The sequence below is a fragment of the Mesoplodon densirostris genome, chromosome 10, assembly GCF_025265405.1.
Source record: "Mesoplodon densirostris isolate mMesDen1 chromosome 10, mMesDen1 primary haplotype, whole genome shotgun sequence".
Classification (NCBI taxonomy): Eukaryota; Metazoa; Chordata; class Mammalia; order Artiodactyla; family Ziphiidae; genus Mesoplodon; species Mesoplodon densirostris.
This window is the reverse complement of record NC_082670.1, coordinates 69,873,615-69,900,595: the sequence shown is the minus strand read 5'-3', so window position 1 is coordinate 69,900,595 and position 26,981 is coordinate 69,873,615. Positions and strand designations below refer to the sequence as shown.

General features: G+C 44.1%; 1 protein-coding gene across 15 annotated transcripts in view; it reads left to right on the top strand.

The window, feature by feature from the left end:
• MAP4 (microtubule associated protein 4) overlaps window positions 1-26,981 on the top strand; it is a 176,087-nt gene that overhangs the window by 123,713 nt on the left and 25,393 nt on the right. For 8 of the 15 annotated variants that reach the window (XM_060111181.1, XM_060111180.1, XM_060111179.1 and 5 more), the window contains 4 exons: window positions 2,696-2,830; window positions 3,392-4,423; window positions 5,122-5,244; window positions 6,863-10,225. In XM_060111181.1, coding sequence (XP_059967164.1) covers window positions 2,696-2,830; window positions 3,392-4,423; window positions 5,122-5,244; window positions 6,863-10,225 — 4,653 coding nt within the window. The remainder of the gene's footprint in view (window positions 1-2,695; window positions 2,831-3,391; window positions 4,424-5,121; window positions 5,245-6,862; window positions 10,226-26,981) is intronic. The other 7 variants (XM_060111190.1, XM_060111188.1, XM_060111189.1 and 4 more) reach the window with 3 other exon arrangements.

The following is a 26,981-nucleotide window of genomic DNA, read 5'->3' as shown; positions in this document are numbered from 1 at the left end:
TTGTTCTTACCTTAAAGATGTGGTGTTGATGAAATAAAATTTATGTAAAAGTACTTCGCATAGTTTCTGGTACATGGTAAACTAAACGTTAAACAGATCTTAGTTATCAATTAGTAGTTTCCTCATTCCTGGTTTTGTATAACTTGACATGAATGTGGCCAAGGTACTGTAGGGCAGGCAAAACTTTACTTCTACCCATCTTTGGTTTTCAGTTGAGACTCTATAGACAGGTTAATAAGAAAAAAAACAAATAGTTTATTAACGCATGCAACATACATCACATGGAAGGAAAGTAACTCAAAGGTGTAGCTTAGAAATTCAGTTTGGGACTTCCCTGGTGGCACAGTGGTTGAGAATCCGCCTGCCAATGCAGGGGACATGGGTTCGAGCCCTGGTCTGGGAATATCCCACATGCTGCGGAGGAGCTAAGCCCTTGCGCCAGAATCACTGCCCTGCGCTCTAGAGCCTGCGACACAACTACTGAGCCCGTGTGCCACAACTACTGAAGCCCACGGGCCTAGAGCTCATGCTTCACAAGGAAAAGCCGGCGCACCTCAACGAAGAGTAGCCCCTGCTCGCTGCAACTAGAGAAAGTCCGTGTGCAGCAACGAAGACCCAACTCAGTCAAAAATACATAAATAAAAAAACAAAATAAATAAATTTATTTAATAAAAGAAAGAAATTCAGTTTGTGTAGCATCCTCAACAAAGAATATTAAATTTGTAGAGAAATGACAGGATAAAGGAAAGCAATTTTATACTTCCAAGAGTCATACTTCGGGAAGGTAAGTATATGGGAGGGAACTAATGGAGTCAGGTTTGTTTGCATATTCCTTTGGTGCCCTGTCTGGCCTGATAAGTGTCTCTTGCCAGTGAAAGGAAAATTTATGTCCTGCCTTTAGGCAAAAAGGGAGGAGCTTTTTCTCAATTTGCTGTTTGCTTAATTGCCTTCAGCTCAAAATTTTTATGTCAAAGGGGCATATTTTGGGGTAACATGTTCTGGTTTCCTTCAGTACCCATCATCAGTAAGTCCCACTTCAAATAATGCGTATAATTTTGTATTTGTAAAGATCCTGGCTAGTAGTTATATGTTTCACTTATGCTTTTCTTTGGCCTCATGATCTCTTGCAAGAGGGATGTTAAATGAGTTGACTTTGATGCTATCCATCTAGTCTCCTGATTTGATTTTGGTTTTGACTCCTGTTTTTTCAGCTCACTACCTAGGCAGTCACTTAGTTGCATTGACTTCTTTCTTTACAGCATCTTTCTTCTCTTCCTTTGTGCTCCCTCTGCTTTACCCCAGTGCAAGCCCCTATCACTTCATACCTAGACCACCTCAGTAGTCACCTATCAGACTTCCTGCTCCCCTTTAAAATTAAATCTGAATATACCTGATCATCTGACTCCCTGTTTTGTATTCATTGTCTCATTTTTATGTTTAAGACCTTAAGACAGCACCCCCCACACACTTTTTTTTCTTTAAATTCTCTGGTTTTCTGGATTCTTTCTTCTACTGTTTGTTCTAATCCCATTTTCCCTCTCTGGTATATAAGATCTGTTTGAATCAGACTAATCTCATAGTCCCAGAAACATTCTTGTCCTGTTGGCATCCTCGTTCTTTTCTTTGCTCAGTGAGCTCTCCATCCTTGAAATTGACTACTCTCTCCTCTCTTCCTGCTTTTGCTTCTTCTCTGAAGCCTTCTGACTGTGCTGGTCTCATGGTTCTTTTGAAATTCTTATAGCATTTAGTCCATACTACACAGTTTACCTTATTTGATATATGTCTGTCTTGCCTCTCTACTAAATTGTAATAATCTTGATGGCAAGGACCAGGCGATACTAAATCCCATGTGATATTAGGTCTGGCAGAGGACAGCATAATAATAATGCTTTTACATCTGTCTAGTTCTTAATAATTTACAAAGCATTTTCACAAAAGTGTCTTCTAATGTTGGAAAGGGTTGTATGTTAATCTCACTGTACAGATGAGGAAACTGATTCACTGTCCCTTACTGTATGTTACATTCTATCAGTTGTGATGTAGGAGCAAGAGCTCGTCCTTTGCTATTTTTTATTTATTTATTTTTTAAATATCTTTATTGGAGTATAATTGCTTTACAATGGTGTGTTAGTTTCTGCTTTATAACAAAGTGAATCAGCTATACAAATATATATATCCCCATATCTCCTCCCTCTTGCGTCTCCCTCCCACCCTCCCTATTCTTTGGTGTTTTTGAATCTTTGTAAAACATTGTAGAAGGTGGCCAGTCAATGTCAATCAGCAGCGCAACAGCCTAACAATTAGCCAAAACCTGGAGAATGTCAGCGGTTTTTACTTCAAAACTTTCTTGCTTTGTTTCTCGTTGGTCCTTTTGGCCTATGTCTTTTTTTTTTTTTTGCAGTACGCGGGCCTCTCACTGCCGTGGCCTCTCCCGCTGCGGAGCACAGGCTCCAGATGCGCAGGCTCAGCGGCCATGGCTCACGGGCCCAGCCACTCCGCGGCATGTGGGATCCTCCCGGAATGGGGCACGAATCTGTGTCCCCCGCATCGGCAGGCGGACCCTCAACCACTGCGCCACCAGGGAAGCCCTGGCCTATGTCTTTATGGCAATATATAAAGCTGGTTTTAAATATCAAATGTCTTTTTTCCCCAATGTTGACTGAGTCTGAAAAATGTATTTGTGTTTCAATATTAGGTGTGTTTCCCTGTGACACATTTGCTCCTGCAGCTGTTGTTCCTCAGGGGTGGTCTGTGGAAGCTCCAAACCCTCCACGTTCAGAATCCTTCATTTCCCCTGAGGCCATTACACAGCCTCTGCAGCCTACAGCAGGTACATTATTAGGATCCCTGTTTATCACTTAATAGTTACAGTATCAATAATCAATATAAAGCATCAGACATTTTTGAGCCTTGTGCAGCAGTATAGGTAGGTAAAATTTTCACAACTGTCACAGATGTTTCTAAACTTAAATTACTGATTTCAAAGCTGGAGGAATTAAGTTGTAGTTGAAATATAACACTTAGGGCCAATGGGCAAAGACAATCCCTCTGTAATTCAGGGCAGATTTAGAACTCTGGGGAGTTTTCTTGATATCCCACAGGTTCCCTTCCTGACACTAATTGTGTACCTGTGTTGGTTTTTTGGACCTGTGTTTTTTTCTCTCCTTTGCCTTTCCTCCTCCACTCTTTGTTCTGCCAGTATTCTATTCTTCTAAGTATCAGGACTGTTGAAGAGTAGGCACAAATGCATTAAGTGGACAGCTTTTTAGTTATGTTTAGGATGTTATGGTCACAAAAGCCAGATACTCTCGTGCCCTAAGAAAGTAAGTTTTGAATGAAGAGCTATGAGCAGACAATGATGGATCCTAAATGTCCAATTTATTTCCCTTAGAGCCTGCTGAGGAGGTAGAAATGGCATCAGCAGAAGAGGGAGCACCAGCAAAAGCATTGGAAATGATGATGGGACTGAAGCCTGCTAACATGGCACCATCTCGAGAGTCAGAGATGGTCCTGGCCAAGGATGTGGCGCCAGCCACAGAAACAGAGGTGGCATTGGCTAAAGACACGGAACCACCTACCGAACCAGATGTGGCCCTGGCCAAGGACATGGAATCATCCATTGAACCAGATATGGCCTTAGTAAAGGACGTGGTACTACCCCTAGAAACAGAGGCAACCCCAGTTAAGGACGATGTATTGCCCACAGAAACAAATGTGTCTTTGGCCAAGGACATGATACTGCCCACAGAAACAGAGGTAACCCCAGCCAAGGACATACTACTGTTCAAAGAAACAGAGAGGACACCACCTGTAAAAATGGATTTGGCCCCAGCTGAGGGCATGATACCACCCACAGACCGAGAGGTGGCCCCACCCAAGGGTGTAGAATCACTTTCAGAAATAGAGGCGCCACTGGATGAGGACGTTGTGTCATCCACAGAAATATCCTCAGCCAAGGAGGTAGCCCTGTCCTCAGAAACAGAGGTGGCCCTGACTGGGGATATGGTACTACCCCCAGAAACAGAGGTGGCCCTAGTCAAGGACATGGCTGCACCTCCAGAAACAGAAGTCACCCCAGTCAAGGACATGGCTCCACCCCCAGAAGTAGAGATGGCCCTGAGCAAGGACGTGGCTCCACCTCAAGAAACAGAGGTAGCCCTGGGCAAGGACATGGTTTCATCTCCAGAAACAGAGATGGCCCTGGGCAAGAATGTGGCTCTACCCCTACAAACGGAGGTGACCCTGGCCAACAATGTGGCTCCAGCCAAGGATGTTGCAGCATCCGCAGAAGCAGAGGTGGCACCAGTTCCTGTTAAGGACGTGGAAACTGCACGGACACAGGAAGAAACAAGTGAGGATTCCCAGTTAGAATCTCTCCAGGATGAAGGACAGTCAGCTGTACCTCCTCTCATGATTTCAGCAGGTATGGACTTACACTTACTTGCAGTATTTGTCTACAAGGGTGTAATCTCCAGAAGGGTAAGGGACAGACGTCATGCCAGGTAAAATAAAGACAGTCAGTCACACTGTACTTCGCAAGTCTATACACATTCCTGCTCCCCTAAACAGTTCTTTCTCACCTTTACCCTCCTCCAACCGCCAACACCTTCTCCATCCTTGTTCTGTGCTCATCTTCCTGTTTTTCTTATAGATGATTGAAGCAATAAAAGAGAACATTCACAAACTTCCGCTCTCTCATCTACCTAACTACTTGTATCTTTATCCATAGACTCTGCCTTCCCTCCTGTTGCCATCAGCAAACAGTCCCTGCTCCTAGTCATGAGGGGCAGCATCTTTGTCTTGCACTAGATCCCGTCTTCTCTTGTCTGCTTACACACATTGCCCTGGCCATTCTCTTTTCTTGCCTCTCACCATGTTTCTCCCCCTTTACGTTGGATCATTCCCACCACCATAAAAACATTTGTTATTTTTCCCTTCTTTTTAAAAAAAAACCCAACCCTCCCAACTCCCCCTTCCAAATGCCACTCCATTTCTCTCCTGCCCTCATAGGAGCGTCCCTCATTCCTCAAAAACTGTGTCCGTTTCCAATTTCTGGAAGGTGGAGAAGTAGCTGAAATGGTGCTTCTCTGAAACCTGTGTGGTTTTTACTTTTACCTTTAGAAGCAGTCACAGCCATGGGCCAAAAGCACAACTTGCCAACAGATGAGGATTCTGTGCCAGAGGAACTAGAGCAAAAGAAACCGTTCAGTAGTCAACCTTCTGAACTTCCTTCAGAGACCTCAGGTATGTCAGGAAAACCAGGTGGCCTGTTTGAAAACGCTTAAACTGGGAAAGATGGGGAGGTGGTGGAAGACATTGTTCCTGGTTATAAGGTGGTGATCAGCAGGACCGTTTACGAAGTCAGCTGTCTTTCTTAAACAGATTTCAGTGAGCTTTATACATTTCTGATGGTAAGCCAGAAGCACGTGCATGTGATTATCAACTTAGTGATTCTCTGCCTCCTTTTCTGTGATTGTGGTGAGATCGTGAACTTGAGGGCAGGGACCAAGATTTACTACACTTGGAATCTCTACTGCTTTGAACACTGTCTAGCACCAAGTGGGAGCTAAATAAATGTATGATTTTTAAAATGTTGTTTTAGTGACTCAACATATCATTAAAGATTTCTCAAGTCCTTATTGTGTATACACCATGCTAAGGCACACAGATACTTAGGCCTGGGTCCTGGTCCTTTTCTAGCCTGCATAGTGAGAGAAGTTCCCAGGCGTGAACTCTGAAACCAAAGATTTATATAATAATTGAATTAAATAGTATTAGAAATGGCACCAAATAGCTGCTGATTAATTGCCAAGTTAAATGTTATAAATGCTGTGGGTTGCTAAAGCCTAGCAATTTTTCAGGAAAAAAAATAATTGGCCTGAGGTATTAAGTAAAGGGTAGGATTTGGAGGACATTGGAGGGATAAAGATAAGGACAGAAGTCACTATTTGAGTATTTTAATATTCTGTGAGGTCATTTATTGCATCAAACTTGACAAGAGTTGTCCTAGACCTGCTCTCACCGGGTCTCTTTCCAGGATCTTGGATCCATACTGCATTCATTGACTTAGAGGCAGGAGGTTGGACTAATTGACTTCCTGAAACTTTTCCAAGGGTGCTCATCCTAATTGTTTTAATTAATTATCCTATACTTGGCATTATGTATATATCTGTCTTTTGGGAAGTACCTTTAGCAACAGAACATTGAAATCTAGTACATTTGTGTTTCAAAGTAGGAGGCTCTGGTTCTGAAATAATGTGACTTTTTCTCTGGACAAAATACTAATTCAGTATCTTTTCTTTTTTCCTTTCTTTTTTTTTTAAAAGAAGTATAATTCTGTCCTTCTGGTCTGTTTAACAAGCAATCGGTATAATACTGATAAGTAATTAGTGTAATATTGGTGACAGACTCTTAGAATTGTAAAATCATACTCAATCAATTAATCAATGTCACCAAAAAGAGGAGCTTACCATCTTGTTACTATCCTGGGAATTATGTACTTATTAAAAATAATAACAAATATAAATAAGTATCAGAGGAGATTTATAGGCAGTAGGTGCTTATTATACAGATTAGAAGATCTCTGTTTGAATTTCTTTTATCAAGTTTCGAATATTTTGTAAATACATTTTGTAAAAAAAAAGTCTTTACCCAAGATGATGATCTTTGATTTTTGTTAAATATTTACTAATCCCAGTTAAGAGTGAGAAATGTTTTGGAAAAAAACTGTTTTCCTAAATGAACTGGTATGTGGGTTGGTGAAAATAGACTACTTAAATGAGTCACTAAATGGACACTTTCTTAAAGAAACAATAACAAGGGGTTTTCTGTTTGGAATTTTGGCCAACTTCATGTATTGCAGGTACCCTTCCCACACAAGCCAAAAAAGCGTGCAGACCCAGTGATCGCAGGTCCACCCGGCCCGCCCGGCCCAGGCTTGCCAGGGTCCCTCCTGAGCTGCTGGGAGGCTCTTCTCCACGGAAGACTCTTGATCCTGGGCTGGGCCCCTGCCCTTTGTCTGAGTTGGGTTGGGTTTCTGGTTCGTCTTCCTGTGGTGAGCCTGGGAACCAGAGGAAAACTATTCATGGTGACTTCCTTGAACCCCAGAGGGATCTTGGCAGGGAGTCCTGGGATATAGAAAGAACACCAATGATGATGAAGAAAAAAAAGAAGAAACCAAAGCAAAAGAGATACTCTCAGCCCCGGGCTGGGGGACCTTGGGATGATGACAATGCAGATGAGCCTAAAGGTCATCCCTTTGCCACTGACCCACAAAAGTCAGGTGTTCCCCCCAGCCAGCCTACCACTGTGGGCACAGAACATGGACTGGTATCCAGAGAAAACTTGAAAAAGGGATGTGAAATTGACTCCAGAGCAGCCAAACTGGTAGCTGAGAACTTTGTTTCACAGGGTCTCAGCATTCCTTTGTGTCCTTTGGAAGAACCCCCGAAAACTGCAGTAAATTCTCAGCCCAAACTGAGAGTAGAGGCAGAGGTGAGAGGTAACAAGTCAGCACCACAGAGCCAAGACAAGAAATTGCTGCAGCAAGATGAGTGCAAACCACAGCCCGCACCCCACCTCAAGACTCCTGTGGATAAAAACCAGACAGTAGGCTCCCTCAATCTGAAAGGACCCCTGACAGAAGTTTTTTCACACAAAGTAGAAATTCCTTTGGAGATCACACCCAAAGAGGGTTCCTCTCCTGTCTTGGACCAAGAGGCTGTGGGTGGAGTTTCAAAACCCAAAGCAGCAAAAGAACTGCCTAATTCCATACCCACTTTGACAGCAGGTAATCCATTAGTAAGTAGTCTAAAAGAAGGGAATGAGGAAAGTAAAATGACTAAACTGCAGAATGACAAACAGAAGGAATTTTCTGAGGGAGCTGAAGAGGTTAAAGAACTAAAAAAGGAAAGTATTCCCAAGGAAAGACAGGAGAACAGCATCTTTGCTTCTGAGCAGCCGCAGGACATGGTGCTAGCTCAGGTTCCTGGACTAGGGAATGAACCATTTAAGAGAATGGCAGGTGATGGCAAAAGCAGGAAGGGAAAGGGAAGTTCTGGGAAGATGAGAGCAAGTTCTGGGAAGGTGAGAGCAAGGTCTGAGCTGCTGTTGCTTGCGGACAGCCAGAAGGACAGCAGAGCTGTTCTTGTGCCAAATGAGCCAGCGCCTAAAACGGAAAGAATGGATAAAAGCGAGGAGCTGGGGCTGGGTTCTTCAGAGCAACCAGGGACCGTGGCTGAGCTCACTGAGGCAGTGGTGATGCGGGACCCTAAGGAGATGACTGACCTGAGGGTGGCAGGCACCTTGCAGGCGTTGATTCCTTTGGGAGATGGGTCAGGCATGATTCAGACTTCCGGTGCTAGAACAGAAAGAGGAACTGTAGCCATAGACATGCGTGTCGGCAACCAGAGCGAGGAGGAAAAATGTCCTTGGATGGATCATGAGGCAGCTCCTTGGATTTCTGAAAAGCCTACAAAAAGAGGCAGGGAAGACAAAAACAAAAAGTTTAAAAATAGTTATTCCACACAGCCTGCTAGAATGGAGAGGAAGGAAGAAATCCTCAACCCACCTTTTGTAGGGAAGGGTGGGGATATTGGTAGTACTCCCCATCAAAACAGAGAATTAGAACTTACTTTCCCCATAAATCATGACCCTTTGTTCTCACGTATATCAGATACACCCACAGTGGAAGGAGTTGACCAAAAGGGTAGAAATGTTGAGGTTAATTCTTCTAAGCTTGGGGCTCTTGGCAGGAACAAAACAAACGCAGGCAAGGATTTTGCTGTTACTGAACCAGCTACCAAGGTGACAGATGTGAACTGCCAAGACCAAATCCAGGGGGCAGGATTTGTTCCTTCAGTACCATCTGAGGAGAATCAGACAGGTGTGGCCAAGGGACATACTGCAGTTGCTGACAAACCAAATAAAAGGAGTAATGATGGAAAAAGCAAAAAGATTAAAAATAGTTTCCCTGAGAAGCACATTCTGGAGAATAAGATAGATGCAACAAAAATACATGTTCCCATGGAAACCATAGGGGACCACAGAATTGAAGGAATGGGCTATGTGGATGAAAATAGAAATATTACATTTACCTGCCCTAGAACACCACCAGGGTTGATGAATAAGACAGTCCCCCTAGAGGCTCAGGAGTCAGCAGCCTGTGAAAAACTGCCCCCTTCTACTTTTCAAGTAGTAAAGGAAAGTGATTCATTTCCAGACACCTTGGCAGAAAGCGGGCAAGAGACAGCTCCAGCCCAGATTTCCAAATTATTAGAGGTAGATCATTGCAGCAAAGTTGGAGTCCCAGGTGAGGAAAGACCCAAGGCTCCCTGTGCTGTTGTGCCCTCTATGAGCACAGGAGGAGTTGCCCTAACTCTGACAGCAGCCATAGAAACAGTTAACAACCATGGAGTTAGCTGTCTTCAGAATAAAGGTGAGCTTGCTGGTCCCATGAAAAATGAAGCAGGGGTAGACGAAGGGCATGTGATAGGAGAATCTGAGTCAGTGCCCAGTGGTGCATCAAAGCACTCAGTAGAGGAAACCACAGAGCCAGCAGAGGGGCACCTTCTTTCTGGCGTGCTCATAGAAGATCAAAGCCTGGCAGGTGGGGTCAGAGTCCTAGAAGCATGTGCAGATAGCAGTAATTTTCCAACATGTCCAGTAAACAAACAGAAAGAGTCTGAGGAAGGTTCTGCTCCAGTTCCAATTCTTGACCTAATGGGAGACAAAGCACAAAAGCCCAGTTTCTGTGAGGACCAACGTGCTGAAAATAGAGATTCCCAGGGCCCAGATAGTTTGAATAAGGAGGTAGATACAACTCTTTTGCCTCCAGAAAGTGAAAATGATAAATTGGAAGAAATCAGTCTGGATTCTGAAATCAGAGAAATGGCATGTGTTTCCTTGGCACCACCAGAACTCCAGTCAGGTGTCTTAGATGGCAAAGTTGAAGTGACTCCTTCAAGGGTGGTAGATGAGTTAGTAGTGACTGCTTCCAAGGCTCTTCAACTCCCAGAACCCAAAGACAAGATCTTGGAGGCACCTGAGAAAATGACAGAAAAATCTGAACCAAAGGCACTAGGACAAGGGAAGAAGGAAGATAAAAGCAGAGCAGCAGAACCCATGAAAGGCTACATGAGACCCACCAAGTCCCGAGGACTCACTCCACTTTTACCAAAATCTACAGTCCAGGAACGAGAGCGATCCAAGCAACTCAAGTCCAGTGGTATGAACCTGCCGTGGGGAAATGTGTGTGCTTGTGGCTTTTGGTCAGCATCAGAAAGGCAAAGAGCTTGTGCTTGGTTCCATCCAGACTCTAATCATTCTTGTTAACCATTGGTTTGTTGGCATGAAGACCTGTAACTGCTAATTATGTGTTTTCTGCAGCAAAGGCACGCCTTGTGTCCAGCTTGGGAGGCTGGTGACTTGGTTGCATGCCTTTTTACCCAGCACTGAACCTTGACTTTCAGGGGAAGTTGAATTTCAAACAATAAATTGTTTAGCAGAAAGCCTATCACCATCCACAATATTCTTAAATTAAAAAAAAAAAAGTGTGCCTCCTATGTGTAAAGTTTACAGCCAAATTTTAATCATATCATTATTTTGTATAAGGATTCACAAGAGGAAAGAAAACATTTCATGTCCAGCTGTGTGGGGGGGGATTTTTTCTTTTCCAGTATACATATGTAACTTGTGCTGGTGGGACTAAATATCCAAATTGCTTTTGGATTGAATGAAAATGAAGCCCTTATGGTAGCCTCCACCCAGATTGGTAGGCACAGACTTTATTTGTGTTTCTAGAAGTGGGAAATGATCTCTCAGTGATGCAGCTCTATCTTTTACCAGTTTGTTGCTTACAGCCATTGGCCCACGGTTTCACAGGGGTTAGAGTTTGGGCATAGCCTATGTCCATGAAACATAGTCCATATCCATGGGCAAGTCTGTAAAACTTGCCCATATAGGATTCCTCATAATTTTGCCCTTTTTGCCTCTAATCAGTGAAGTAATTGAGAGGAGACTGAGAAGATGATGATTCCTTTAAGATTTAGAAATGTTAAGGTTTTTTTTTCCCCTGAAAAGTATACATCTATAATCATGGCCTTTGAGGTTGTTCACAGCCTAAAAATGATGCTATTACTTAATCACTGTTTCCCAGCTTGCATGATGCAGCTACTAACTCCAGAAATGAAAAAACACTGGTTGGCCTTGGTGTAGCCAGTTAGGCTTTTGGAGAGGCTTCATCATGAGATGGTGTTCTGCATGGTATGGACTTGTTTTGGGTAAAGCTTGTGCTATGCATGAATATGTACCCAGTAAGGAACGTGTGTCGTGTGAGTAGAGAATGCTAGAAGCTATTATTTGCATAAGACATTCTGATCTTTTCGGTTTTTATCTTCCATTAGCTACCCTGTTGCCAAGGCAGAAAATGATGTTGTATGTAAGGTGCTTTCCAGCTTTCATTAGAGATTCCCAGCCCTTTCTCCAGTTCATTAGTTTTAGGTTCTAGACCAGTTCTTTGGTTTCAGTGGTAATTAAAGGATAACATGTAAGTTTTCTGAAACTTAGGCATCTCTTTTAGCTCAGTATTACTGAAAAATGTAGGAAAAGGATTTATTCTGATTCTGGAGGAGGCAAGCCAGGTGCTGTAGAACTTTTGGGCTCCTACCTTGACCAGGCCACCCTCAGCGACATGTGTTAGGAGTAACCTTGTAGAGTGGCTGAGGAGGGAGTGATGTATCTTGGACAAAATATCTTCTCTAAATTCTATCACACCCCTTCCCTAAGAACAATCTATACTTTTTTTATTTTGGTAGGTAAAATTAAGATTTTCAAAAATTAACTTTTGAATAGGTTAATACATTCACATGGTAGAACAGGATATGCAGTAAAATGTAAGTCTGCCTCCCTCTGTTAACCCCCATCCAAGTTTCCCTCTCCACAAGCAACCAGTGTTAACAATGTCTTACAGTCCTTCCAGACAATTTACGCATAAAGAATCAATGATATATATATTTCCTGATTTTATAAAAGTGAGACATATCATGCATACTGATGTGTACCTTGATTTGTAAGCCTAATTATTTTAGAGCTCTTTACAAATCAGTACAAAGAAAGGGGCCTCAGTCTTTTTAAATAGCTGTATAGTATTTCATTGTATGGAGATACCCTAATGTATTTTACCACTTCTTTATTGATGGATGTGGAGGTGTTTTCCTTTTTTTTCTATTAGAAACAAGGTGCGTAAACTAATCTTGTATATACAGAATGTCATACTTACGTACGTACATACTTATACAAATACATCTGTATAATAAAATGGGGCTCTGGGTTAGAACCTCTGATTTGAAGAATATATGTTTATCTTTTTGGTAGGTGTTGCCAAATTGTTCCTCATAAGGGCACAGAGATGCACCAGAACTATACTCCCTTCCTGAGCGTAGACCAGTACCTGTTCCCCTGTACTTTCTCCTACTAGTGTGGTTTTTCTTTTTTGTTAAGGTGTGCCAATCTAATAGGTAAAAAATTATTACTTGGTATAAATGTATTTTGTGTTTTGCTTCTTAAATGACTTCCTTTATTATCCAGTTTATAAAAGCCATCCCTGCTCTGAGTTTATAAAAATATTTTAAAATTTTCACATTTTTAATCTTTGATCAGTCTAGAATTTGCTAATTTGTTTCTGTGTGTGTGTGTATTTTGTTTATGAAATATGAGATACGATTACTTGGTTGTCTCACTATATTTGTATATTCTGTCTCCCTCTGAAATGCCGCCTTTGTCATGCTCTAAGTAACACAGTGTGACTTAATAATATATTTTAATATCTAATAGGTCTAGCCCCACATGTCACCCTATTTTTCAGAGTTTTCCTGACTATTCTTGCTTGTTTATTATTTCATATGAACTTGACAATTGGCTCATAGGTTTGTGGGGGGAAAATCCAGTCAGTCTTGTTCTTGAAATCACATTAAATGTATAGATTACCCTAGGGAGAGTTGTTGCGTATGTTGAGTTTTTCTGTCCAACATGTAATACATGCCATATTCAGTAACATCACGTGTTCAGGCTTACGTGTCTTAGTCCCTCGCTGGTGTTTTCTTTGTGCAGATCTTGTATGTTTCTTCGGCCTCACGGCTTGTGGGGTCTTAGTTCCCTGACTAGGGATTGAACCCCCACCCTCGGGAGTGAAAGTGCGGAGTCATAACCACTGGACTGCCAGGGAATTCCCAAGATCTTGTATGTTTCTAATAATGCTTATTCAGAGATGTTCAGAAAGCAGGCGAATGTGCAGATGCAGAGCTTTAGGCAAGCCTGGGCTCTGAGGCAGGGGACTGAGTGCAGTGGGGAGTGCCTGGATTTGTGATAGGGAACTAGGCAGGGTAACCCCTTATGGGTTCATATGGGCTCTGATGTTTCATGCATGACTGGTAATAGACCTGGCCTTGGTAAACTTTATTTTTGTTCCTCACTTCGAATCATTCATGTTAACTCTCCTGTGGTCGGATGGTGTTACCCATGGTTTTCAGTGTTTGGACAGTAAAGATATTATTAGTGGTGTCCATAAAAATAATAGCATCTGCCACCTATTGAGTGAATACTAAGTGTCTAGTTGTCTGTAGATAGGTAGGTGGATAGTCGTGTACACACACACACACACGCACACACACACACACACACACACACACACCAGTACTTTGAAGGATTCTCTCCATTTTACATGTGAGGAAATGGAGGCTGTCCATGTTGAGGTCACACTGAGAGTGAAGTGGCAGAAATAGAATTTAAACCCAAGCCTTTCTGACTCTAAGGCCCATGCTTTCCTCATTCTTGCCTCAGAGGAACCTTCCAGAAGTTTTAGGTTCTTAAAAATAAAAAGATGGGGCTTCCCTGGTGGCGCAGTGGTTGAGAGTCCGCCTACCGATGCAGGGGACATGGGTTCGTGCCCCGGTCTGGGAAGATCCCACATGCTGCGGAGCGGATGGGCCTGTGAGCCATGGCTGCTGAGCCTGCGCGTCCAGAGCCTGTGCCCCGCAACGGGAGAGGCCACAACAGTGAGAGGCCCACGTACCGCCAAAAAAAAAAAAAAAAAGAAAAGAAAGCTAATCAGAGGCTAATTTAGGATTAGAATCTAGGTCTTTTAAGTCTGTCTAGCATTTTATTCTCTAGGCAGAGACTGTGTTTGATTTATTCCTGTGTTCTCCCTACCACCCAGCATAGAGCTTTACTGTATATGATGTCTAATGACAGTTTTTAAATTATAATTGAGTTACCTTTTGCTACGCTTATCTTCTTTGGAAGTAGGGAAAGTGAATATACTGCTAAAGTCTCTTCCAGCTTAATGATTCCTCTCCTGTTATTTTTTCATGTCTAAAGTTTAGGGAAACTTTAGCAGAAGGTTTCTTCACATATTATGCATATTGTTCTAAGTAGGGAACATTGAGATACTTCAGGAAATCTGAGCTCAACTTGTCCGAAAAGGACTTCTTTTGGGACCGTGTTTTTGTGCAGGGAAGAGCAAGGTTGAAAGGGCGATCCTTACTGGACTCTGGTATATGCGATGGCTCCACAGTAGTCGCTCCCATGGAAGGAAGCCAAGGAGAGCTGTGAGTGGCAGTGCACTTGGCATGTTGTTCTGTGAGAGAGACAGTTATCATGGGTCTCCATAGATAGGCCCTTCCCTTTGCCATAGTGAGAGCCATTTCTCCCTTTTATCTGGCTTCATTTCTTTTTCTTCAGTTTTCTTGAGCCCATCAACAGTCTTCCAACAGCTGGGAATGTCAGTTTATGGTGGGAAATTCTTTTGGTGTGAAACTTGGAGTAATTTATAAACCTCAAATCCTAACAGTTTCAAGGCCCTTGTACATAAATAAAATATGCTCAGCAGATGAAAAAATCATTTGTAATCTTAGAGCTCACTACAATCTTACAACTGGAGAAGTGCCCATTTGGTAATATCTTTTTTTTTAAATTAATTAATTTATTTATTTATTTTTGGCTGCGTTGGGTCTTCGTTGCTGCACGCGGGCAGGAGCTACTCTTCGTTGCGGTGCGTGGGCTTCTCTTGTTGTGGAGCTCGGGCTCTAGGCGCGTGGGCACTAGAGCGCAGGCTCCGTAGTTATGGTGCTTGGGCTTAGTTGTTCCGTGGCATGTGGGATCTTCCCGGACCAGGGCTCGAACCCGTGTCCCCTGCATTGGCAGGCGGATTCTTACCCACTGCGCCACATCTTAAATGTAGTGCCATTTGTGAAGTTTCCTAATCGCTTTCTTCCCACTTACCCTCTCATTCTCTGGCTTGTTTTCTTCTTACTAGCTGTATATTAATGAAATTTATTGGGAGATTCTATATGTTCAATAACTAAAAACAGTTATTGTTTATTGAAACTTACTATATGCTCAGCACTCTCTTAAACTCTTAACCCTCAAACAGTTCTGTGCTACTGTTCACCTTATTTGAGCCAGAGCATCTAAATGTTCTGTGAAACAAGTCCAGCAAATATTGGTTGTTCTACTTTAAAAGGAATTTCTTCCCCTCACACTCCCTCACTTTTACCTTCTGGCTGACAGCACTGGAAGATTAAGAAAGCAAATGGGGCTTGCCTGGTGGTGCAGTGGTTGAGAGTCCCCCTGCCGATGCAGGGGACATAGGTTCGTGCCCCGGTCCGGGAAGATCCCACGTGCTGCGGAGCGGCTGGGCCCGTGAGCCATGGCCGCTGGGCCTGTGCGTCCGGAGCCTGTGCTCCGCAACGAGAGAGGCCACAACAGTGAGAGGCCCGCGTACCGCAAACTTGCTTCTTACTTTTGGTGTTGCAGAAATTTTTACTCCTTTAAAATATGAAGTGGACAGTAGAGGGGACGTCCATGCTTATTTTTACCTGTGACATTGAGTAGGTCATCTCAGCTATAAGCAGATTGAAATTGCTAGTTTTTAAACTGTTCAACAATGATGTAATTTGTATAAGTTTAGACAAAAAGCTGATTGTCATATAAACATTTTCTATTGCTCTGCAGATAGTGAACACTCAACATGATTTGGATTTTTTTTTTTTTTTTTTTTTGCTGTACGCGGGCCTCTCACTGCTGTGGCCTCTCCCGTTGCGGAGCACAGGCTCCGGACACACAGGCTCCGCGGCCATGGCTCGCGGGCCCAGCCGCTCCGCGGCATGTGGGATCTTCCGGGATCGGGGCACGAACCCGTGTCCCCTGCATCGGCAGGCGGACTCTCAACCACTGCGCCACCAGGGAAGCCCGGATTTTTTAATATTTAGTTCATTAATTCATTCAGCAAACACCAGGTAACATTATTCCCACATTCTAAGGGTCAATCAAGAAGCCACAGCTTTTACTCCTCAAGGATTCCAAAGTGGGGAGATAAACACATAAACAGATAATTTTACTCTAGTGAGAGAAGTTCTATAATAGAAGGATGAGCTATATGCCATGGGAATACAGAGCAGAAAGTAAGTCCTCTTAGGAGAGCAAAAGAAAGCTTACTGGAGGAGGTGACATTTGATGGGTCTGGAAGTTTGAAGAGCTGATAAGCAGGGTAAGGCATTCTAGGGGATAGACTGCATAGAGGCATAGTGAAGTGCAAGTGCATGGAATATTTGAGGACTAGCAAACATTTGGGTGTGACTGGTATATACATCATGTGGGGAGCAGGGAGAAACATTCTGAGACAAGATTGGGGAGAAAAGAAGGTAAGCTCTTCAAGGGTCCTGAGAGTCGTGTGTACCTCCATGAGCAGAGGATCTTAAACTTTACACTGGAGGTAATTGGTGGAGGGAGTTGGGCTTTTACCTAGTTTCCTTGCATGAATCTCTTATCTTTTTCAGGGAGGCTATGCTAGGTTCAGTGCTCAAAAGGCCTGGAATTTCCAAGTTGTACTTCTTGGGGGACTTTTCATCTGTAAGCATTTTAATGCTTTTGCCTGTTAAATGACAAAAATAATGCAATTTAGTAATGAGTGTGATGTCCTTTACTTAAGGGAGAACAATCCATGGATTAGGGGAGTACAGCAGACAACAGTGGACCGCTCTTACCGAGGGATTCTGGGCAAGAGCGAGTTTTATAGAGCGTTATAAGCGGCAACTGGGAGAAATAGGGCATGACTGGCTAGGAGGCCTGGGGTTTCCTTATAAGGCTAATAGGTCCAATTTTTTAGGGTAAGGTGAGCTAACTGAAGCTGAGTCGTAGGATTGTTTGGTGTGTTTTAGGTTTCCTTGACAGTGAGGTGCTTTCCTTGACAGTGAAGTACAGGCTGACTTAGATTTAGATTTGTGGGCCAAGCCACTGGGGCGGCCTCCATTTTGTGGGTCCTGGTAAATGAATTACCTTTATCAAGGGTCACGTAAATCAGACTACTAGCTTCAGTTTTTTCATTCTGTCTGCCTCCCAACTTTTGAAAGTTAATCAGGAAGAATCACGATTTTCTTGAGTTAAACATGTACTTAGAAATTTTTCTAAGATTTAGTAGAATACGGTTTTGAAATGTTTTTGCATACATGTATATTTATGTATAAACAAACATCATTTTCTTCCAGGTAAGAAACTAGATTGCAGCTTCACAGTCTTCAGCTTTTATTAGTAGAGTGTCATCCATCATTGTAATCAGTAGACTTATCGACTTTCATTGTAATGATAATTTATTAGAAACTGTTTCCTGGAGACAGTAACAGGGAACATTTGGTCAATCTGGAAAGTAGTTTTGTTGCCTTGGTAAGTGAAAGAATGCAGAGAAACCAGTTGTGGAGGTATCAAAACCAAGGCCCTGAACAGGTTGAGTACTAGCTCAAGGCACAAGGCAAAAACAGAAACATCTGCCAGTGCATATGCTGAGATCAGAGACCTGCAAGCTGTGCCAGAGCCCTTGGAAGCTTGACAAGTTGTTATACAGTCTGATAAAAGAGAGGTCGCCTTCTGACCGACACATGGGAGTCCATACACTTTCCTCAGACTCAGATAGAATGGAACTTAAAAACCTTCAGCCCAGAGGACATTCCAAATCGGCACCTGTCTACATGAGTTTAACGATGGGAGAGATCAGGTCAAATGATAGAAGTCCGTGAAAGGAATCCGTCCATTCCTCCTTGAGCAGAACTTTTTTGAGAGCCTACTTAAGCACTGTATCAAGCACTGTGCTGGGCACCTGCATAGCAGAGGTGGACAGGTCTTATTCCTGCCTTCTAGAAGCTTCCAGGAAAGGCACATACAGAAAAGATTATGGTGTAGTTTCCAAATCCTAAGAAGAAGTAGAACAAGTACAGTTCTGTGTAAACATTAAGGATTCAGTTCAGGAGTTGGGGGTCTAGGAGACTTTACAGAGGAGGTGACATTTCTGTGAGTTCTGAATGAGTAGAAGCAGAACCCAGAGGCAAGGAATTCTAGTCGCAGCTGAGTCTAGAATTTAAGTCTTCAGGTTCTTAAGTACATTTCTTTTTACCTGGGCACGCTCAGCTTTCTAAGACTTCATGTAAGTTCCTCATCCGCCAACTTGATAAAATATCACAGTGACTGGGGTGGGGGGATTGAGTTCCTTGATGCAGCTCTCTCCCATGGGTGAATGTGCATTCCTGAGTGAGATTGTGTTTGTAATTCTGAATTGGACTAGGGCACTGACAGGGTCATCCTCAGGTTTTACTAATTATGCTGTACTAGATTTTTCTCATTGTTTGCCATCCAGGTAGCAGTCACCTCATTGGGAGAGAAATAAACACATTAATTCTTGTTCCGTGTGATCTCTTCCTTGGTACGTGTTGCAAAACAATAGTGTAATCAAACTATAAGCCACTCTGTCCCCTCCCCTCTGTAAAAGCCTCTGGATCTCCATGTTTTCTTAGTGAAGCTGGGGGACCTGCTTGCCCACTCAGAAGCAGCAGTGAAGGGATGCTCACAGCACTGAGCACTGTAACAGGACACCAACATAAATGTAAGTCCACTTGAGAATGGAAAATAGTAGCAGACAATTGCTAAGGAATAAGACACATCTTCCTCATTCTTTGAAAGCCAGAATTTGACCATGTTTTATCACCAAGCCTTTATATACCCAAGACTCATCTCTTATTTTTTCCCGTTACTAATTAGAATCATGACCCTCCTGGCACCACCTTCATTTTTCATTTTATTATACATCCTTCCTTGCTTTTCCTTGGTGAGAGCTTTGCTGTAGAGTAAGGTGACCCTAGTTTCTTGCTAATGAACCTTTATTGTGCTTTCGCATGTATTGCTGCTAAGCTACTTAAGGTCAAGGGGAAGGAGAGGTGTATACGAGTTCATTTAATGTTCAGGACAGAGGTTAAGTTCACATTTTTTCCATCATTGCAACACTGCCACTCCTGACCATGAACATAGCTCTGTGTTAGGTACTGATGCTAATGCAGGAAACATATTAGGGTTGGTTCTTGCGCTCTAGTTGGGAATTGAGAAAATTATGTGAAGGGTATGAATAGCAAGTAGAGAAGTTGAGTAATGGGGACAGAGGCTCCAGTTAAGGAAGCTGTCTTGGGCTGGGCCTTGGTAATCTCTTCACTTTTTTTTTTTTTTTTTTTGGCTGCATTGGGTCTTCATTGCTGCACGCAGACTTTCTCTAGTTGTGGCAAGGTGTGTGGGCTTCTCATTCCAGTGGCTTCTCTTGTTGCGGAGCACGGGCTCTAGGCACGTGGGCTTCAGTAGTTGTGGCTCGCGGGCTCAGTAATTGTGGCACATGGGCTTAGTTGCTCCGCGGCATGTGGGATCTTCCTGGACCAGGGCTCGAACCTGTGTCCCCTGCATTGGCAGGTGGATTCTTAACCACTGTGCCACCAGGGAAGTCCACCTCTTGTATTCTTGATAGACTATTTCACAATATCCTATGTTACTTCGATTAGTGACTTACAGGCTAGGCAACAAAAATCAGCTTTGTCCAAGGCAGAGTTTTTCCTATCCTTTCAGTGTAACTTTTTTTTTCAAGAATTTTCTCTCGTGGGTCCCTCAATCCTGAAAGTACAGTTTGTAAACTCAAAGCTCAGGGCAGCAAAGGACTATGCTGCATTAAATGGGGGCAGTGGGCTCTGGTGGGCGGCTAAAACCCTAAGCCACAGATAGCCAAGGTCCCTAAGTCCTAGAGTTCGGAGGAAGATGAACTGCTGCAGTGTGTTCCCGTGGCAACTAAGTGATCAGCAGGCTGGAAAGAGCAGGCAGGGCTGGTGCAGGAGGGAGAGACACATCTTGTCCAAGAAACTAAGAGGGATCGGGGCAGGAGTAAAAGTACGAGCATGTATTGTCACACAAGTGTCTTACAACTTGGATACATGTCCCCAAAGTGCTGATCACTGAAACCTTTAAATGAACCGCTTATTAGATGCTTGCACAATGCAGAGCTACAAGATGGAGCTCTCACTGGGCTTTGGGGACTCACTCATGTCAGTTTTCAAGTGAATTTGATAAGTTGTTATGACAGCAAAACTACTCTTCCTCTGAGAAATGAATGCCTCCAATTTTGACATTACATTAAGTTTCCTTTTTTTAAGTGAAATTTTGAGCAATTTTTTGGAGTCTTTGTTCTTTAAGGGTTATGGCTTAGGATTGGCAAATGAGTCTTATTTTTAAAACAGTTTTTTGAGTAGGTGACAGTGGAAGTGTGGGCATAGTGTCACATAAGCGAGTGTGTGGGTACACACGGTGAAAGCTGGCATCATTACTATCCTCAGTACCCAGATTAGCACCATCCCGTGTTTTAAACTGCAGATCTAAACAGAGTGCCAGTTAACAGGAAATTACATTTTCAGTTTAACAGTGGCATTCGATTGTGCAGAAAGGAGCAGGTTCCTTGCTTTCTCTTTCTTTTTCATTCATTCCTTCCTTCTTCCTTCGTTCCTTTCACACTAGTAAATATATTTATCATCCAACTGCTTGAGGAGAGAGGAGTGTTGGGTGATAGACAGGTTTAGTCATGAATGCTGGGGACTTGGTGTGATGTCACTGCCAGCTCTGTGATCATAGGTGGTGTTAGAGCTCCAGGAGCGGCGGGGAGAGCCGTGGAAGAGGCGATGTCGCTCTCACACAGGCAGCCAGCCTCACGCACTGCCACTCCCGGTCAGCTCTGTCAGGGCCAGCCTACACAGTGCTGGGTGGATTCCACAAAAGAAATGAGCCAAGCTGGGTTTGAGTGGCAGAGGACAGAGGGCAAGCTGAATGAGATCGGGCTGAATGTCAGCATGGACGGGCAGCTGAAAGACGGGCTTGTGAAGAATGCCAGCTTCCTGGAGCAGAATAAGCACTGCTTCTTTGAGGGGAAGCTAGACAAAGAGCTCGGCATTGAAGCACAGGACAAGGAGTATCAAGCCACCTCGGGTCACCTTGCGAGCAGGTATGTGATTGCAGACAGCTGCCATCCCTTGGAGGGGAACTCGGTGCACCAGAAGACGGCCGAGTTACATCTGGGATCCAGAGAGGGGCCAGACAAAAACAAAGCCGCTATAGTTCTGGGGACGGTGGCAGGGAAGAATGTGCCGGAGACAGAGAGCCAGCCAGATCTGGATTTCCCTGGGGCTGCTGACATGCCCACCCAGTATGTTAAGGAGCAGGAAACCAGTGTTTGGAACCCCAACTTTCATCCAGTGTCAGTGGCTCAAGACCCTCAGCACTCAAGGGAAGGAACTCCAGGAAAGGAGAATGACATCCCTGCTGGCTGCCGGGTGATTGGGGTGGTGAGTGATAGCTCTGGGCAGCTCGAATATGAGTCCTCCCTAGCGGTGGCTGTAGCCCACCCAGCCCCCACTGTTGCACACTCACCCGCTGCCATTCCACCAATCACTAGGGTCGAGTTCACCCCGGACTATGTGAATGCCAGCTCTCATATCAAAGACCATGATAAGGAGTTGGAGAAATTGAGTTCTACTGAGGGGGGGGCTTTGCTTGACCAAGCCCCCCAGCAGAAAAAGGCAATGCGCCGGGCCCTGTCTGAGTGCTCTCATCTCTCAGTCCCCCCAGCTGTCAACCTTGCAGATAAGTATCCTGAACTTCCCGCCCAAGAAGAGCTTTCTTCTGGCCTGCTACCCCTCACCAGTAGCCCAGTGCTGAGTCCCACACCCAAAAAACTGGGGGCTCCTGCCATCAGGCGCTCCATGACGGTGGCTGAGGAACAGACAGCCAGCCACAAACTGAACCCTGGAGAACTGCCCATTCTGTCTACTGAAGAGATACCTCCTCTCAACTGCGAGGAACCAGTGGCCAAGAGGAGAGAAGAACTGACCCACTTCAACAACAGCAGCGGCAGCTCTGGGAAGAGGGAACTGGGCACTGCTGGGTTCTATCTCCATGGTAAGCTGGAGCAGATTCCTGAAGTAAGCAGCAAGGAAAAAGGACAAGAAGATACTAGTGAAACTAGAGCGGATTCATGCTTCCAAGTCTGCCGGGGAGGTGAGAAACGGCCAGGACAGACAGTTCTGGCAGGGAAGAAGGAAATTGAGGTCACCACAACCCAGAGCACTCCATCGTTCCTGTGTGAAGAGACCCCACGTGATGGTATGTTTCTAAATTTTGCCTCCATGGGGAACAAGCAGACAGCAAGGAAGGAACCAAAGTGACAGATTACCGGCAGGAGCGTTAGGCGGCTCGTTCCTGCTTGGAGCCTGTGACTACCCAGGGAAAGCTGAATTCCCTTGCATCGGAAGGTTGGGGAGAGTGAAGCGAGAGAGTGCACAAAGTGACTCTAGCTGGGTCAACCTGCACGTCTCTTGGTGTGACAGATGGTGTGGACTGAGGGCGTGGGCCGAATCCCGTCAGAGAGGGGTGGGCATAAGACATAGAGCCCCTTACTTGACCTCATGTCACCCTGCCCATCCCTCCCCCCATCCTCCCACCCCTCAGCTCCCTGTTGGTTTGAACCAGATGATTCCCGAGCCCTAAATCATCCAATCACAACTGATTGATTTCCTTGCTTGAAAATCTGTCACTGTGGATTCACAATGGCTTTATCAGCACTAACCTCCTCTCATTAAGTAGCGCAGTCTGGGTGCAAGCTCTGTTTTCCGTTTTGCTTTTGAGAACGTTTTGCTTTTGTTCAAGCTGAAAAAGAGCCTTTTAAAACTGGCTATTTAATATTCTTTTCCTGTTCTTCATGTTTGACCCGGTCTTGCTTCTAGTTTTCTCTCTCTGTGTTAGGAGGATTTGTGGGGAGAAGGGGAAAGTGGACAGTGGAGAGACTTGTGGTTAATAAACAGCTAAATGTTGCGGTCCTTGCGGCTGCCGCTTTGTCTTTTTTCCTGGCCCTTTCTTCTCTTCCCCACCCCCAGCCCTCCACGGGTCTTATTGTTGGTGGTCTTACAAAAGCTTGTTTTCCTGAGTCCAGTTTGTGCACAAAGGACCGTGATTCACAAGCTAGTTAATGGAGATTTACAATATGTGTTTTGTTTGTTATAAAAATAGCCTCTCTTCCTAGGAACCGTTTCCTCTAGTATTTATACCTCTCAGTACATATTTACAAAAATGTTTTACTCATTTTTTCTTAATATTAGAAGTGGTATTTTCTAGGGGTAAGGGTAAGTGGAAAGGACCCTTGAAGACTGGCAGGTGTGTGACGTGTTTTTTTGTGTGTGTTTGTTTTTTTAAATAGAGGTGGGCAAAAAAGCATCATATTTCCTCCGTGATTTCTTACGACTCCAAGATGGTAAGACTCAGGTGTTCTATGCTGTCGCTTCCTTCTAACTGTAGTGGAACTGTAAGGGCCTCCTGGATAGGACTGTCTCATCTTTTTTTGCTTGATCCCCAGGTGCCCAGTTCAGTGCCGTATACCTTCTAGGTGGTAATGAGTGAAGATTTTTGTTTATTTCAGAACAAGTTTGTCCTAGTTCACACTAAGAGAAGTTCACGCTGGTAGGAAAAAAATGTCAGATGACTGACAAACCTCACTGATCTGTTCGCCTAATAAATGTTTGAATGCTGACTGCTAAACTCTATGTAGATAAAGCTATATAAGGATTCATTGTTCACCATACCTATCATATGCCACTACCTAGGCCCCGGATATTGTCCTTACCCTCGAGCGACTTGTGATCTAGTTGGGGTGGCAGGGGTCAGGGGGTGGGGGTTGTATGAGAGGATTGTGAATCATGAAAACTTTTGGGAGGAGGTGGCCTTGGAAGCCTAACAACGTGGAGGAAAAGCCTTCCAGGCAAAGGTATGAAGTTCAGACAGCTCATATTAGGTAAAAGAACAATGACGAGTATTTGTGGGGCTTCTCTTAATTATTATTTAGTTTCAAAGAACAGAAACACGCTCATAGGAACTCAAATTTATAAAAAGCTATATGTTGACAATCTCAGGGAATCCTATTGCAGGAAGTGTAGCCCAGCTACAGCCATTGTGTGTCTCACTTAGGACCTCTGCTTTGCCCTGAACATGTGTTCCATTCTCTTCCCTTCTGGAAACTGTTCTCTGCCGTCTCTTACTTTTTGCTTCTTTTGTGTCTCTGGTCTGTACAGGACATTGGTTGCCATGGTTTTGGGTTCTGTGCCCTACTTTATATCTCAGGAACCCAAGGTTGCTTGGCTATAGTTTTCATATTTTCTTTCTTTTAGGGAAAGAATGAGTAAATATATCTTATTGTCTCAGCTTGGTCCAGTCACCTGTGTGCCAGGAACCAAAGCCTTCTTCACCAGTCTTGGCCATTTTGAGCTGCCCACTTCATCTGGGGCTCCTCTGGAGAAGGATATGGGTTGAGCAAATATGCCAAAGCCATCTGTACATCTGTGGCAAGAAATAATGGGATAACAAATCTAGAAAGTTGTTTGGAACCCAAGCTTAGTTGTTCCCTGAGTTGTTTAAACCTTACTCCCATGTTCAAAAAACTGTCCTGACTGCCTATGACAATAAATAAAGTGGCCCAAATTTGGCTTTGAGAAGATTCACCTGTTCTCAGTAGAAAAGATAAACTGGAAGACAGAGGATTGAAGGCAAAAAAATCCCATGATGACAGTTGGATTCATGTAGTAGTAAAAGGTGAACTACTGAGGACATGATAGGGGAAGTATACCAGAAGCGAAATCAACTGGACTTGAAAACTGGGTGTGGAAGGTGAGAGGGGGTGGGGGGCGGGGGGGGGGAGTTGAAAATGATGCTGTGATTTTGAGCCTGGGTTTTCCAGCGAGTAGTAGTACAAATAATGGAAAGATGCAACAGAAGGGAGCAGTTTTGTATTCTTTTTGAACATTCTTCTGTGCAACTGTAGGGATATTTGGGTGGTGGTCTCTAGCAGTTGGCTGGTATATACCCCGGAAGCAAAGGAGGAGGGTCATGGTGAGAAGCACTATCTGGGAGGAAGACTATGGTTTCTGCTTATGTGGTGGTCAGGCGTTTTTCACTGGGTGACACTTAACTTGTGCAGGTTGAGATGTTGCATGTTTATATCATAAGCAATGAGACTTCATGAAGTGTTCATGTTGTTTGCTGAAAAATCCTGTGCTTATTGAAAAATGTTCATGGTGGTCTGAGGCCAGTGGCCAGTGGCAGCAAGTCAGACATTTGGTGAGATATTCTTTCAGCTTGCTGTAGAACAGAGGCGTTACCAATACCTTGCAAGGTGGGGGTGGTTTTCTTTCTTCATATTTTTAAAACTAAAAAAATTCCGTTTTCAACTAGAAATGCATATGGTTTCAAGCATCAAAAAGTACAAGATGCTATACATTAGAAAATCTCCTTCCAAGGGAAGGTGACATTGATTCACTGTTTCCTGTTCCTCTCTTCTAAATACAGCTAGATACTCTGGAAAGAATGCGCCAGATAATCAGAAAAGGAATCTGAAAGGTAGAAGGGAGAGGGCAGGCTGGATAGGGCTCAGGCCTTGAGGAAGGACAGTGCAGTGAGTTCCCTGGCTTTTCTTTTTAATCTTCCATGTGTCCTGGTCTGGGCACTGGAGAGTGTCTACAACCTGGAATCACCCACAAGCATAGATAAAAAGAAGAAGAAAAGGCAAAAAGAAAGAAAGAAAAACCTGCTCTCTTTTGACCAAAGACCAGGAACGGGGAAGCCCTATTTCCCTCCCCATATCCAGCAGTGTTGGTGGACTCAATCTTCTTGCACGTACAGTGTCAGCAGAGGTCATCAGGGCCTACCTGTTGTGCACTTCACACCTGGCAGCAGTTGCAGGCCTGATCCACCCACAGTGGCGGGGAAGCTCATCCCGCCCCCACTAGGTGACAGCACCAGCGGCACCAGCCTTCTACCCAGTAGCAGAAGGAAAGGTAGGTAGGTTTCCTGCTACACTCTTTCCTCCATCATCAGGCCAGTTAGGTGCTTCCTGCTCCCAGTGGCTTCAAAACAGGAAGTCCACCAGCATCAGGCAGCCAGAAATCAGGCCAGGAGAAAGTCTGCATTCCATGGGTCCAGCATCACTCATCCCCCACCCAATGAAACCATCTGTCCCACGGAAGTGCCTTGAGCCCTTGCAGGCAATACCAACAGGGATTGAGTGACAGCCTCATGGAACCAGAAAAACACAGCAGGCCTGTATTGCACTACAAGGGCCCTGGGAACTAAATTGTTATTGAAACTACCTGCACACTAAATTTAAACAGTGATTACCTGCTAATATACAAAAAGGATTTTAAAATCCCTTCTTAAAATCCATCATAAAATTACTTCAAGAAGTTATGAATTCTCTTGAAATAAATGGAACTAGAAAATCTCAGCAAAGAAATAGAAGTTATGGGCTTCCCTGGTGGTGCAGTGGTTAAGAATCTGTCTGCCAATGCAGGGGACATGGGTTCGAGCCCTGATCCCGGAAGATCCCACATGCCGTGGAGCAACTAAGCCCATGTGCCACAACTACTGAGCCTGCGCTCTAGAGTCTGTGAGCCACAACTACTGAGCCCGCCTACTGCAACTACTGAAGCCCGTGCACCCTAGAGCCCATGCCCCACAACAAGAGAAGCCACTGCAATGAGAAGCCTGCGCACCACAATGAAGACCCAACGCAGCACACACACACACACACACACACACACACA